The 16,144-nt window shown below is 42.8% G+C and overlaps 1 protein-coding gene across 1 annotated transcript in view; it reads right to left on the reverse strand.

The window, feature by feature from the left end:
• SUSD1 (sushi domain containing 1) overlaps positions 1-216 on the reverse strand; it is a 92,425-nt gene extending 92,209 nt beyond the window's left edge. Inside the window, exon 1 of the mRNA XM_034774362.1 lies at positions 52-216. Within this exon, the coding sequence (XP_034630253.1) occupies positions 52-175 (124 nt within the window). The 5' untranslated portion in view covers positions 176-216. The remainder of the gene's footprint in view (positions 1-51) is intronic.
• Positions 217-16,144: the final 15,928 nt, after the last annotated feature.

A 16,144-nucleotide genomic window follows, 5' to 3' on the forward strand; every position in this document is an offset into this window, starting at 1 on the left:
TAGAGGAGCCCCATAGGGCTGGGTACCGGGAGCGCCCAGAGCCCCACTTACCCCGCTGCCCCTGCGCAGGGCGGGCGGCCTGGAGCAACAGCAGCAGGAGCAGCCGCCGGAGGCGCCGCTGTCGCTGGGCTGCGGTGCCCGGCGGGCTCATGTCCCTCCCGGCCGCTCTCCGCATGCCCCACGGGGCGGCAGGAACCCTGCTGCGCCCGGCCCCGCTCTCCCGGGCGGCTCCCACACCGGCCCACATAAGGCAGCCCCGCCCGGGGCCCCCCCCCCCCCCCCCCGCGCCCCCCCCCCCCCCCCCCTCCACACCCCCCACTGCCCTAGGGCTGCTGGCTACTCCCCCACCCCTCACACCCCACCAACCTAGGGCTCCTCTGCCCCCCCAGCCCTCCATTACCCTCCTCTACCCCCAACACACTTCTCCTTGGACAGCCCTCCACCTCCTCTCCAGCCCCCATGGGCCTCTCTCCTCCCTGCTCCACCCCCCTTCCCTGCTGCATGGCCTGTGTCCCACTATCGCACAAGTGGCCCAGCTGATAAGGGCTATATTTGGCCTGACTGGTGTAGTTTCAAAGGGATTATTTGTTACTGTCACAGGCAGAGGGGTTGAGAATAATGGTTGTTTTATGTACAATTGTAGACAGCAGGTCATTGTGCCAGTTAGATGATCTGGCTTTGGCTTCCCTGAAAGGAGACTGAAAATCACATACATAGTCAGTGACATTCTGTGTTAAGGTAGCTGGTGACTTTTGTGGAATGGGCAGAGAGACAAGTCACTTCCTCCTCCTTCTCAAGCTCCTTTAACCCCTCTCGTTGAGCATGAATCCAAGGGTCTTAAGGACACTTTCTAAAACTTTCCCCCTGCTGCTAATATAATTGTGGGAATTTTTTAGCATTGGCCCTGCTTAGGCTATGAGGCAGCTGTTTTATAGTCCAGTTGCCCTTGAATAGCGACTAAAACATACCTAAAACTTGTTTTGCATCTCTAGCAGAGACTTTCCAAGGCTACCTACCATCAGCAATGCTGAAGAAAGGATAGCCTGAGTTGGGAAGTTATATAAATGGTGTTGGCATTCTGATTTTTGTCCAGTAACTTTCTTAAAGGAGTTGCTCAAGTTCTAAATAGTTTAGCTTTATTTTCAGGTGATTTAATACTAATGTCATCAAATCTACCATCACTTTTCAGTTCAAATGATCTAATCTAGCCCATAGTCTCTGCTCTGCCCTCACAACCAGATTTTTTCTAATAGTGAAGACTGCATTTCAATTGAACCCAGGTTGTCCAAAGAAAATCCAGTTTTCCAAAACAAACAGGCTGTTTGTTTGGTTTGATTTACTGCTGAATGCCTGTAAATACAGTAGTAATACAAAATTATGTAACATGTTGACTTAATGATTGAAGCTGTCAATATTCCATTGCATAGGATCACATTCTACTGCCCTTACTCACCTTGAATAATACCTTACCTCACCAGGACTATTTGCAGAATAAGGTGCTATTCAAACTGAATCTGACAATTATGTTTTAACATAAGCTCCATGAGAGGGGACAACGTTTTCTGCATTTTGTACACTGCTGAGCAATATAGCAGCATAATAAATACTGAAAACCAATGAAAACATTATTAGACTAAAGATTATGTAGTATTTTAACAGAACTGTTCTGCCTAATTAGATTAAAGTGTTAGTTGCAAGTTGTCCCCCTACCCTTTGTATTTATGCAGGATGCAGGCCTATCTATTGTACCAATAAGTCTCCACCTTTTCCTTCTTAAAAAATGATAGATCTATTATGAAAGTGAAATTAGAAACAGTCTAGCAAACGGAAAAATATTGTTCACCAGAAAAATCAGCAAAACTATGAGCCTATTTGCTGTCATCACACATTTTCCTCTTTACTAAATTAATGTTTCATTGAATTTCTTTAGAGATTATTTGCAGAAAGTAAACAGCCAAGCCAGGAATAAGGATCAGTGAGGATTGAATAGGTGGTATTTAGGATGTAATTTGTTTGAGGATAATCAAACTAGGTAGGGGGAAGCTACTTTAGATTCGATCCATCATCCAACCATGGGCAAACAAAGCAGAAACTTCACAACTGGGGCCCAGTTTGGCATCAGAGTGCACAGGTAATTCCTACAGAGTAGGTTTACTTGGTCCTGGCTCAGTGCAGATGGCTGGACTAGCTTGACGGTTTCTCAAGGTCCCTTCCAGCCTTACATTTCTGTGTTTTATGTCTCAAGACTCTTACCTTGCTCCCACTCCTAGCTGGGGGAACCTCAAAATTCAGGTTGATTCAGGTCCTGTATAGCTTAAAATCTATCTCTACAGCTACCGAATAACAGTTCGGAAAAACATCTGCATGGATTTTCTGATCTGGACTGAATAAGGATTTTATCTTTTCACTATCATATTTAAAAGGATCCAATTTGCAAATACATTTCCCTTTGTTCCTAATAACATTAAATCCCACTACTCAGAAGGCATCTGCACCGCTTGCCTTGTATTTCTCTTCCCTGTGATCAGAAAACAGTTAAGATGGTCAGAGTAATTAAATTCATTCTGAGACACTCCTGGAACTTCTCTGTTCAGCCTCCTTGCAGCTTTCTAAATGAAGATAATTGAAACTCAAAAAGGCAGGCAGGAGTAAATACATCCTAAGCAGTTTATGTTCACTCTTCATTTCCTTCCCAGAGGGAAATGGTCACATAATATATAAAATCACATTTTCTGTAAGAATGCCTTGCACAGATAATACTATCTATTTTGACATTTGAGGACCTAAAATATTAAATGGATTCTGATGACTATTGCAGCAAATTTTTTGTAATACATGGCAAATATTTGAATAAATGTAAGTCACCTCTGAGAATGGATCATTCACCCATTCATGATGCCTTTTATACATCCTGCTATCTAATCATTGCTTTCCGAGTGGCTGAGAAGAGAGTAACTATAACCCAATGGCCGGCACTCTGCACATCTGACATGAAGACCGAATGGTGCCCTTCTGGTCTATTCAAAATCAGCTTAATTAAGAATTGGCTTCTGGCTGTCCCTTTAGTTACCAGGGTAAGTAATAACTGAAAAATGGCTGGCCCCCTTCAGCTTCTAATCAAAATGCTTCAATGATTATTGTGAAGTGGAAAGTGGTTTTCTTGTCATAACTTTCACTACGGAGGAAATATCACCACTTACGTTTGCAGTGTTTCTGTTCTGTGCTCTGAGATGCAATTTTCTGTAGTTATCTGTATCCCCCCTGCCTGTCAGCTACTGACAAATGAATTCATAATGGAAAAAAATGAAACCTCTGCAGAGAGTGTAGGAGTGAATTAGAAAATTATAAATCTGATTAACCCCCTTCGCTTCTCAATTCTTCTGCAACATATTCCTACAGATAAAGAGGACATTAGAATATGACTGGAACATACATCCAACCCCATAAGCATTCTGGGTGATCATGGTTGTTAATTGTTGCTGTTAATCAGGAGAAATGGTTCCACAGAGCAAGAAAGAACTGCTATCTACTGGTTGTAGCACAGGATGAGATGACTGAACACCTGCTCTGCCAATGCTCCACTGTGACGTTAGATAAGATAATCTGTGCCTCAGGTTACCCAGTTGAGAAATGAGGATCGTTTAGTTCTCATATGGGTGTTTTCATGCCTAATGTTTGCAGAATAATGCAGCATGCTCAAAACAAAATATTTTAAATAAGGGTCAAGTGTCAGTGTAAACTGTGACTTAGGGAAGTCCCTTTCTTCAACCATATAAGTGAAGGGCCTAAGTCTTGACATCAATTGTTTCTGTGCGGGCAACACCCAGAAATTGTCAGGTCTTAGACTAGTTTAAGAGAACAGCTTCAACACTGTCACTTTCGACTGTTTCTTGTTATTCCCAATTTATGTAAATATCCTTAATGTTACACTGCTGTCTCATCACCTCTGCTGTTGGTGCCAGTGCACTTCTATAACTAGGACAAAAATGAACATTGCTGGACGTCTGCAAACTCTGATCATGACTGCCATACCATATTCATACTTCCTTGAACACTGTCCTTCATGCCAGTCCATAAGGCCACTAACCTCTTCTCCCCAAGTCGTGCTATACCATGATGCCCACAAAAAATTGCCAATAGCAGCCAGGACAAGAGCCAGCTGGTGATAATGTGATAAATATGGGATTGGAGGAAACATCCATTGCATCTCTTATCCCTCTCCTACATTTTTATTCTCGTTTTCTTTAGGAGTTCTTTGGAGTGGGGCCTTAAACTATGTGTGGAGAGCCCTGGCACATCTAGGCACCCCTTTGCAGGTGATAAAATCATTAAAAAAAAAGAGGAAGACGTTATTCCTGTGTCACTGGAGCTCCGCAACCGTGTTGCCTGTGCGGATCCAGAGCAATTAAAAGCAAAATCATCAATATCAAGACTGAACAGCTTTTACCTGTATCTTGGGCTGCTTAGCTAACAAGGAGCCGTTATCCCATCCGGTTCCCTTCCCTATGGGATAATAAGATGGTCATCACCAGGGTAACACTTATATTTGCTTTTCATTTAAAAAAACAAAACAAAACTGTGGTAGAATCCCAGTCTCTAGTTCCTATGCAGTTCTGAAGCACAACATAAAAGAAAGTAACAGTAGTTATGAGAGGTAGAGGGAACCAGCAGAGGACTTGAGAGTCCTGGGCTCATTTCCCTGCTCTGCCACAAACTTCCTGTGTGATCTTGGGCAAGTCACTTAGCTTCTCTGTGCCTCAATTCCCCATGTGTAACATGGGGTTAATAGCAATTCTCTACCTCACAGGGGTGTTGTGAAGATTGGGAACTGCTTTGAGATCTACTGAAGAAAAGCACTATACAGGCAATGGGTATTATTGTTATTAGGGGGAGGAAATACCTATTGACTTTCCGGGACAGGGGGAGAAGAGAAGGAAGACAGATAAGGAGGGAGGGAAAGTGTTTTACATTAACTCTGTAATACTCATATCTTGAAATGATAAAACTCTGATCTTTGGCTGCAGAATTTATGTGCTGCATAAACAGCTCAGCCTTCACCCTCAGTTTATTCAGCCCAGGATACAGTTATTACATCTCAAAGAGAAAGCACCCTCTACTTGTTATTCTGTTAGACTGATTCTGCACACCGTGTTAGCCAGAAGGCTGAGCAGAGGGCGCAGCTTCCTAAGATTATGCATTCATTTTTTGTAAAGAGACAGCTGCCTTTGTTTGGCTGGATGATTACAAATAAGGCACAAGCTCTGCGGAGTGTGCGTTTTGATTTGGTCTTTTCAAATTCAATTACATATAACTATACTATTTATATATTTACTGGTAATCAGAAGAGGAGATTGTGGGTGATGACATTCATACCCAGTAATAAGTTACAAGACGCAAGACTGACGTTTCCAGCCAAAGAAAAGGTCACCCGGACTTCTTTTGATATTAATTACAATGCTGACAACACTGTTTATCTTCAAATAGTTTACAGCATTTCCACAAGACTCTTTGCTTCTATCAACAGTGGGTCCATCTATAATGGCAGGGGGAGAAAAAGCGGAGTGGCAATGAGAGAGAGTGTTCCACACTCAGACTGAAAGGACAGGGGAGTCGCATCTTATGCGGGGGTTAGGTTCTGAAGTCAGCATGTGAGGCGAAAATCATAGTCAAACGCTCATTGAGTGGAATGGCGGGCGGAATCGCTCACACTACAGGTACAGTATTTAAATTGTTATTTTTCTTTTTTTTGTTTTGCTGAGCGCGCATAGTTAAAATCGCGTACGTTAAATGCGCCTATGATTCGACTCCACTGGATTTCTAGTACTGAACAATTGCTTTCTTGCTGAGCGGATACATAGAATCATAGAAGATTAGGGTTGGAAGAGACCTTAGAAGTTCATCTAGTCCAACCCCATGCTCAAAGCAGGACCAACCCCAACTAAATCATCCTAGCCAGGGCTTTGTCAAGATGGGCCTTAAAAACATCTAAGGATGGAGATTCCACCACCTCCCTAGGTAACCCATTCCAGTGCTTCATGACCCGCTTAGTGAAATAGTGTTTCCTAATATCCAGCCGAGACCTCCACCACTGCAACTTGAGACCATTGCTCCTTGTTCTGTCATCTGCCACCACTGAGAACAGCCGAGCTCCATCCTCTTTGGAACCCCTCTTCAGGTAGTTGAAGGCTGCCATCAAATCCCCCCTCACTCTTCTCTTCTGCAGACTAAATAACCCTAGTTCCTCCAGCCCCCTAATCATTTTCATTGCCCTCCGCTTGACTCTCTCCAGTTTGTCCACATCCTTTCTGTAGTGGGGGCCCCAAAACTGGATGCAATACTCCAGATGTGGCCTCACCAGTCCCAAATAGAGGGGAATAATCACTTCCCTCAATCTGCTGGCAACGCTCCTACTAATGCAGCCCAATATGCCGTTAGCCTTCTTGGCAACAAGAGCACACTGCTGAATCATATCCAGCTTCTCGTCCACTAATCCCCAGGTCCTTTTCTGCAGAACTGCCACTTAGCCAGTCAGTCCCCAGCCTGTAGCAGTGCATGAGATTCTTCTGTCCTAAGTGCAGGACTCTGCACTTGTCCTAGTTAAACCTCATCAGATTTCTTTTGGCCCAATCCTCCAATTAGTCTAGGTACGCTGGACCCTATCCCTACCTCCAGCATATCTACCTCTTCCCCCCAACTTAGTGTCATCCGCGAACTTGCTGAGGGTGCAATCCATCTCATCATCCAGATCATTAATGAAGATGTTGAACAAAATTGGCCCCAGGCACTCTGCTTGATACTGGCTGCCAATTAGACATCGAGCTGTTGACCACTACCCGTTGAGCCAGATGATCTAGCCAGCTTTCTGTTCACCTTATAGTCCATTCATCCAGTCCATACTTCTTTAACTTGCTGGCAAGAATACTGTGGGAGACTGTATCAAAAGCTTGGCTAAAGTCAAGGTATATCATGTCCACTGCTTTCCCCCATATCCACAGAGCCAGTTATCTCATCATAGAAGGCAATCAGGCTGGTTGGGCATGACTTACCCTTGGTGAATCCATGTTGACTGTTCCTGATCACCTTCCTCTCCAAGTGATTCAAAATGGATTCCTTGAGGGCCTGCTCCATGATTTTTCCAGGGACTGAGGTGAGGCTGACTGATCTGTAGTTCCCCAGATTTTTCTTCTTCCCTTTTTTAAAGATGGGCACTATATTTGCTTTTTTCCAATCATCCAGAACCTCCCCCCAACTGCCACGAGTTTTCAAAGATAATGGCCAATGGCTCTGCAATCACATCAGCCAACTCCATCAGCACCCTCAGATACATTGCATCCTGCCGCATGGACTTGTGCATGTCCAGCTTTTCTAAATAGTCCTTAACCTGTTCTTTCACCACTGAGGGCTGCTCCCCTCCTCCCCATACTATGCTGCCCAGTGCAGCAGTCTGGGAGCTGACTTAGTTTGTGAAGACCGAGGCAAAAAAAGCATTGAGTACTTCAGCTTTTTCCACATCATCTGTCACTAGGTTGCCTCCTCCATTCAGTAAGGATCCCACACTTTCCCTGACCACCTTCTTGTTGCTAACATACCTGTAGAAACCCTTCCTGCTACCCTTCGCATCCCTTGCTAGCTGCAATTTCAATTGTGCTTTGACCTTCCTGATTACATCCCTGCATGCTTGAGCAATATTTTTATACTCCTCCCTAGTCGTCTGTCGAAGTTTCCACTTCTTGTAAGCTTCCTTTTTGTGTTTAAGCTCACTGAAGATTTCTCTGTTAAGCCAAGCTGGTCGCCTCGCATATTTACTATTCTTTCTGCACATCAGGATGTTTTGTTCCTGCACCCTCAATAAGCCTTCTTTAAAATACACAATTGTTTAATGGCAGAATCATCAGCCTTTGCAGATTCAAGTATATAAATATCTTTCCAGTACTTGCCTTCTCCCACCAGGTGAATATGGTCTAGGCTGAAAGGTAGGGCTCAAAATAGTGGTCGCAGGAGAGGGCCACCTTTGTACAAAAGGGAAAACTATCAGTATTAATGAGCAAAACGTGTAGTGCTTTGCTCAAAAACGTGGGGCTCGTTTGAAGTGTGAGGTCTGGAACAGCCAATCCAGGCTTAACTCACTATTTTCTCCATGCTCAGAATGAATGCAAAATAGATTAATTTATAATACATATGATCAAATATTTCAGTGTAGAAATATATCCATTATACATATATCATGGCATACTTTGGAAAACATGTATGGCGTATCCTTGTAAAAATGGTTAGTTTTTTTGTATCAATGCACCTAGGGGCTCTGATATTTGCAAAAAGATGTTTTAGAGAATGGTTTAAAATATTAAATATTAAAGAAAAAGACTTTGGAAATATTTTAAAGTTTTCCAGCCTGGCTCTGATTTGCGAACGTACAGGCAGAAAAGTTACTCTATGTGGGTTTTATTTGCTTCCATAATAGGCATCGAGAGAAAGCTTCTCTTTTATTATATGCAGCGTTGCTGCAGCTCTGTTGGTCCCAGGATATTACGGAGATAAGGTGGGTGAGGTAATATCTTTTATTGGACCAACTTCTGTTGGCGAGAGACAAGCTTTCAAGCTTATACAGAGCTCTTCAAGCGTTTCCCAGACCTGAAGGAGAGCTCCATATAAGCTCGAAAGCTTGTCTCTCTTACCAATAGAAGTTGGTCCAATAAAAGATCTCACCCACCTTGTCTCTCTTTTATTAGGCATGTTCTATACATAGGTTCACATCCACAAAAGTGGGACTCTCCCTCAAATTGTGGAATTTCACTTGTCAAGGTAAATTTCTATTTGGTTCTGAAAAAGTTGAATAAGAACCAGCAAAAACCCTGGAAAACTGCCACTCTATGGCACCTTCCAACAAGATGAACATGCTAGAAAATATGCTGAAGACAGTCTCATAGCACTGTTCATTCCTAATGGGCCCTGCCTTTGGTGAAAGGTGCTACCACACTCTGAGGGCGGGTGATGTGGTTGGATGCAAGAAGAATGATGTGAAAATGATTTTGCTGTGACTGACAGTCCATAGCGAAACAACTGATTCAGAGACAAACACAGTGGGCGGGGGGGTGGGGGTGGGGGAGACAGACAGAGAGAGAGAGAGATTAGATTTGGCTAACTACTAGATGTGTGGAAGGATTTCCAGGCAATATTAACTTCATCATATGACCAAGGAAAATTACATATGTCCTTGGATGCATAAGAGATGGAGCTGAGGCACTGATTCATACCCTTCTTGTGCAACTACTTGTTGAATGCCATTCTTTACAAATATACATTTTCAGAGGGATGGAAAAAATAGGACAGATTAGTTTTGCTTTATCTGAAAATCTTTGCATTACGCATTGGCTTGAACCAAAACCATAGACCAGAATCTCTCCCAAACTTCCAGGCTTGGAAGCTCAGGCCTACTTTTACTTACATGGACCTGATTCTCATTTGTACTAACACTGCTTTACTGTATCACCCTCACATCACTATACAAACGTGAATGAATCCTCCAAACTCCTGGAAAGGTAGTAGAGAGGGAAATTGAGAAATTAAGCACTTTGTGCAAGAAAATAGATTTTAGGCCAGCAAAAATGCCAGGCTAATTAAGAAAAGTAGATACCCAGCTTGGTGAGGTGGAGCCAGCCACGTAGCTGAATCTGTGAAGGTCAATGGATCAAATAATGGACCAGTGAAGCCTAGATGTTTTAACGGTCATTAACCAAAGATGTAACTAGATTGAGCAATGCAAGCAGTAGTAGTACTAGACATAGCAGCAGCAGCAAACAATAGTCATCTACTATCCAAGCCTTTACATCCTTGAACTACCTCATTAAGACCTGTATCTAAGCCGTGCACAATCACTCTGCATTGCTGCCAAACGGACATCTACTATTTAATAACCTTGTGATCTTTTTGAAACAAGGACAGCTGTCCTCTCGCTTTCATTATGCCAACTCATGCTTTCATGGTTTCCTTCTGGTTTTGTCACTTTTCAAATAAGATTAGCTTTGTATAGGCCAGATCCACTGCTGGTGTAAATGGTTGCAAATCCATTGAACCAATGGATCTGCTCCCACTTTTACCAATGGTGGGTCTGGGATGCCCTTCACTCCTCGCTAAACCCTGCTGCATGTCATATTGTCACAATGGCGGTTTCTTTTTGATTATATATTTTAAGTGTTACTTCAGTCACAATTAAGACTCTTCTAAAGTGATTAGCTTTTTGCAATCTGATGTGGATGTATATATCATATCACACTCCAGATTTCTTTTAAAGGAGAAACTAGAAGAATCTCTATAGCAAAATTAGGCTGAAGGGAAACATGCAGTGTGCTGAACACGGAGTCATTTAAACAGGGATCTAGGTACATTTAGGTTTAGCAATACAGTTATCCAGACTGGGGGGCCCGGCTCCTGCAAGGTGCTCCCATCCAACTCAATGGGAGTCAAAATTACTCAGCACCTTTCAGAACCAGGCCCATTACTTCTAGAGTATTCAACAAATCTCATACAAACTCATACGCTATTTTTCAGTTTGTCTATAAAGGAAGTTAAGCGGTTGAAATATCCCAGGGCAAAACAGGATGTTCATTGCTAAATACCTGATGCTGGTGCCAAACTTTTCAGAAATAATTTACTGTGTAGTCATTGTTGCATCATATTGAAAACCTAAGTGGAAGGCCTTTCACGTTGTTTTGTTCTCTCTCTAATCCTACCACTATCAGAGCTGTATTTAATAACTGTGCAAGCAACATTAACAATTAATAAAGGTGAGATGGTGTAATCCCGGTCAATACTTAAAAATTAGAATAAATGCATATAGGAACTTTTGTTTTTATAGGTTTTCTCCCTAATGCTTTTACCCCAAGAATAACTATTTTGCTTTGTGAAGGCTGGTTGATGTACACTGTTGTACCCCAGGAGAAAGATTAACCACAGGTGCTGGACCCTGGTCAGACCTGCTGGGGAAATCACAGGTCCAGAGGGAGTGCAAGTCTATACCCTGGTCTGGAGGGGGAGACACACACAGGTCTTTCTCATGAGAGTGGTGATGACTGGGAGTCTGAAAACTTAAGTGGATGCCCTTGAGGAAGACAATGGGTAGGGATCAAAAGAGCAGTTAATCCTGAAACTGAGACAATGGGCAAAGTAGCTGGCTGCATTTTTCTTGCTAAACAAGAAATGAAGTGCAGCAGCTTCTGCTTCCTAGAATTTCTCCCTTTGTCTATTTTTAATCCTTTTAGACTGATCTGAGGTGGGCACTGAACACTCAGGACAGACAGGAGCTTGGGTGAATTTGCAGGAACTAGGAAACAAGTCAGAGCAGCTCTGGACATGGAAGGGGAGATTTCTGATGCACAAACGGGAATTAGGTGCCCAGCTGCTCTTCGTTCTTTTTACAGTCTTTCAGAGGGTTGGGGAGGAGTAGTTGGAACTCAAGACTTCAATGCAAATGGACTGTCACAGAGATGGATTAAAACCACCTACTCACATTGAGAAAACACAAATATAGGAAACATTTCCCCACAGATCCATAATGCCTCCAGGCTTTGACCACAAAGATGCCAATTTCCATTACTTCCTTAATATTCCTGCCTTAATATATCAGTAAGATAACTGGCATACTGGGATAAGCACTTCAAGGGAAAGTATTTTAGAATCCACTGCACAAACAGCAAAGCTACTTTCATAGTTTACAAGTTAAATGAGGAACCTTAGTTGCATCATTTAGAAAGTGTTTCCAAATGAGACGATTACAGGGGATGCAGCTGAGTACAACTTTGCATAGTTGGGATGACATTTTGCTAGACACACAGTTGTGGCCTCCGATACTCAAACTCCTGTTAAGGGCTTGACCATAAACGGGAGTTTGCTGATAAAAGGAAAGCTAGTTAGAAATGCTGAGAACCAACAAGTGATGTAAATACGGGTTCTTTGATGAGATCCTATCTTCCCCACTTAGGGCTTGTTGTTACCATTTTTCCCTACACACCCTAAACTGATCCTTAAGTAAAAAAATGTGTTACTGAAAGGCTCACAGTGATCATGTTTAAGGTGGCTAAAAAAGTTTAGGGAGATTCTTATCTACAAGCAAAAATGTGGAATAATGTGCTCCACAGAGGTGTGATTTCTAAAGCGCACAAATGTGTTGCACAGTGTTTTGTGTAGAGCCTACTGGTGTGCACTAAACGTTCCCAAGTGAGCTTTAACATAGTGCTTTTTTAAACAGCACTACATTAAACAGCACCAGCACAGTCTACACTGACCAACTAATGTGCATAATATTAGTGCACTTTAGAAATACACACCCCCACAGTGCACGTTACCCCACTGTTTAGACAAGCCTTACATTAGATGCTGTAGTATTGCTTTTCTCAGATCGTGCATGTGGTATTTACAGCTCTTGCTAGAGGGAAATGTTAAAAAAAACCTCTAGGTTCATTCCAAGACAAGTGTAATTCCAAGACTCTTTGCGCTAGCTAGACTAAAGGTAGCCTTGGAAGGATTTGATTTTTATTGATAAATGTTGGTAAACATCCATTTCACTGTACACACAGAAACAGATTAAAAAAATATTTCCATCAATGATGACAGAAATTTAGACAGACAAAGAAAAATGCTGCTTGAAAACAAAGTTGATTTAAGGATATTGACTGTGTGTATCTTGACAGGTGATGTTGACAATGTGTATTTTAATGGTTATAAAGCTTTAACTTTCTGAATCTCAACATTTCACTGTCATTAAATAATAATTGTCCGACACTCCCATAATTTCACATAATTGTGAAAATTTAAACAGATGAAATACAAAAAATGCTAAAAAACAAACATTGATATTATCTCTCAAAATTATTTTAAAAAAATCATCAAATTCTGCCAAGCCTAATGAAACCAGCTCGGGTTTGCCTACTCATGCTATCATCACACCTACACTTGCAGCGTAGAGAGGCACTCCTAAGGGCAGCGATTTTTTGTGTGCGCGCGTGCCCAGTGGAGCCTCAATCTTGATTGGGGCCTGTGGGGATGTTGCATTATATATTGTAAAGTACCTCCAATCTTTACTTCCCCATTCTCTATATATAATTTAGGGTTTAATGAGTAACACAAGCTATTTTACAATTCACTTTCACCATCAAACTCAATTCAGTGGCTCTAATAAATGTACACATACTATAATGGAGCGGAATATTGTCTCAGACACTGGCTTTAACTTGTCTAATCATTGAACGGGTCAGAAGCAAAGAAGAGCACATCCATTACCACACATGCCTTACAAACCAGCAATAATGGGGAAAGAAACACAGAAAGCCATTGCCCAATTATGGCAGTGCCCACTGAAGACAGATCTCTCTTCTAGGATGGGGTGGGTCCTTTAGTATTCTAATTTCCCTTTAGAAATCCTTACTTTACATTTACTGCCCTCGTTGCCACAATTCAGCCAGTGCTGCCTTTCACCAATGAAAGCTTTGTGATGGAAGGAAACCATTACAATACTAAGGGAAACAAGGATTTATTTATTTGGTCCCACAGTAGCTATATAAGCCGGGCCTGTATCCATGAATTTAACACTGACTGACCATTAAATCCTTAAACCAATTGCCCCACCAAATATTCTGCTGCATGGGCAATACCCCTCCACACACTATGTTCTGTCCCAATTCCAACTCAGGTAAATTACACTCTGCTGACCTAAATTCCGCCCTCGGTTTCAGCGGGATATAGTATTCAATTCCTGTCCTCTGTTCTAACGAGGTCCATAACATTGCTCTGCACTGTTAAACTGGCCTGGTGCAGTTGTGCAATTGTGGTGGACACGAGTGCTTTGCAGGATGTTGAAGAGGCTAGCTCTTATGCAAAGCTCTCAAATACTAACAGAATAAACCACAAATTAGTCTAATGATTAGGAGCTGACATAGGAGCTGTGAAAATCTTGCTGAAGTGATGGGGGCTACACTGTCCTCACTGGAAGATCTTAATTTGATTGGGAAGAATGGATTTCAACAAGTTTACCCACCCCACTGCATTGTACTGCACACGCTCAAAACTCCCTTCACTGCAGTAGCTCCTACAGCATATAATTATCTGAAAAATTCCAATAAAGAACTAGTGAGATCTTCAATGATGAGGCACTCAGGGCTTGCAAGCACATCAGGAGAACAAGAACAGTCAAAAAGCCCTAGCTACAACTAATGAATTTGTATGCAAAAGATCCTTCCAATACTAGAGTAGCTGCAAATGTTCACAATAGTTTAATAGTCAGGCACTATTTATGTTTGAAAGTAAAAATGAGTTACATGTAGTAATAATAAGAGTTACATTAGTTAAGTCTACCGGCTGGTCAAGAAGCATTTCACTCCAGGGAAGTGCAACACACCCCTAGAAACTTCAAGGTGAACTTTCTCAGAGGGAGTTGCTAGGCAATGGTTTTAATGAGAGCTGGGGAGGTGTGCACAGGAAATTTGTCAGCTTCGGGAAGGGACAGAAAAGAGGCTGCTCACTCCTCTTCTGTATACTTTAGCCTTCTCACTTTCTCTCCTTCCACGCTGCTCTCACCCCCACTCTGCCACACTTGTTTACATAAACTTTCAGTCCTTGCTCCCCTGTCCCACTGCTCACCTGTGGTGTGTAGGAAGTGGCTTGTACCCACACTTCTGGTCCTCAGCCTGGGTCAGTAGCTGCCTGTATATGGTGGTGCAATCGAGCTACCGGTAGACTTGCCACATGCAGCACCGTTCAGTCCCCAACTCCTGTAGATCTGTGTTGGAGAGGGGTGACTAAGGATGGTGCTCATTGGGGCACTTCGTGAAGATCAGTGCGGTAAGGTTGCATTATGACAATCCTTGGGGTGGTCCCTGCGGCACACATGTTCACACACCAGCTGGTAAGTGCACGAGCAGTGATTGCCCAGTTTGCTGTTATTTAGAAAACCCACTGAAAATCACAGTGATACCAAGGACAGGCTTTCCTGTTAATCAGCATGGATATTCCTGATTTTCAGGAACACATGGCTACTCTATAACTTACGGAAAGAAAGTGTATTATTTCTTCCCGTGACTATAATGTGGGCAGTGCAATCGTGATGGGAGTGCTATCTTGGTGATCAAGGTTTTTCTGGGGGGAGTAGGAATGGTAGCAGAATGTCTTGCAGCCCTAGCAAAAAACGTGAAGGCTGGCTGCTGGTCTTCCAGAATCAGTACTTTTTCCAGAGGGCTCATCACTGTAGCATTTAAGGGCTGTGTACAAAATTAAGAGTTACATGAGATTAGCTAAATCTCCCCACTGGTCAAGAAGCATTTTACTCTAGGGAGGTGCAATACACCTCAAGCTGAATTAGATTGTTGTCCCCCTGGGGGACAGCATACAATGTATCAGGAATCACGGTTAGCATTACTTACATTAGACATCACTACTACTGCTATATGTCCTCAGCACTAGATGTCTGATATCTGTAGTGTTTTTTTAGTGACACTTTATAATTTATTTAAAATTAGACTACTACACTTGCTTGCTTAGACTCACTGGTTAAAATAGACAAACAGGCTCACCACTCACCACACTAGACAAGTGTTGCTTTTAGCACAGAAAAGGGAAATGCACTCCCCTCGACTTCCCCTCATTTTGGTGTCTGCTTAAATTCATGCCCAATTACCAACGTGTAATTTAGGGCTTGTCCACACAGGGGGAAAAGTCCAGAATAGCTAGCTCGGAATAGCAATTGCTGAATAGTTATTTTGCACTAATACTCTGTCTAGACACTTAGACTAGATCCACACTACCCGCCTGATTCGGCCGGTAGAGATCGATCTTCTGGTATCGATTTATCACGTCTCATCTGGACGCGACAAATCGATCCCAGAAGCACTCCCCGTCGACTGCGGAACTCCTGCTCGCCGAGAGGAGGAAGCGCTGTCGACGGGGGAGCTTGCCTGCGCCGCGTGGACCCACAGTAAGTAAACTTAGTTCGATCTAGGAAACGTCGACTTCAGCTACGCTATTCTCGTCGTTGAAGTTGCGTTTCCTACATCGATCCCCCACCCCAGTGTGGACCAAGCCTTATTCTGCACTAAGTGTTTTTTTATGGTTAAGGATTAACAAACTGCACAAAGCCCCTTTTAGTGTGGAATAAGTG

This window comes from Trachemys scripta, chromosome 6 (assembly GCF_013100865.1).
Source record: "Trachemys scripta elegans isolate TJP31775 chromosome 6, CAS_Tse_1.0, whole genome shotgun sequence".
Taxonomy (NCBI): domain Eukaryota; kingdom Metazoa; phylum Chordata; order Testudines; family Emydidae; genus Trachemys; species Trachemys scripta.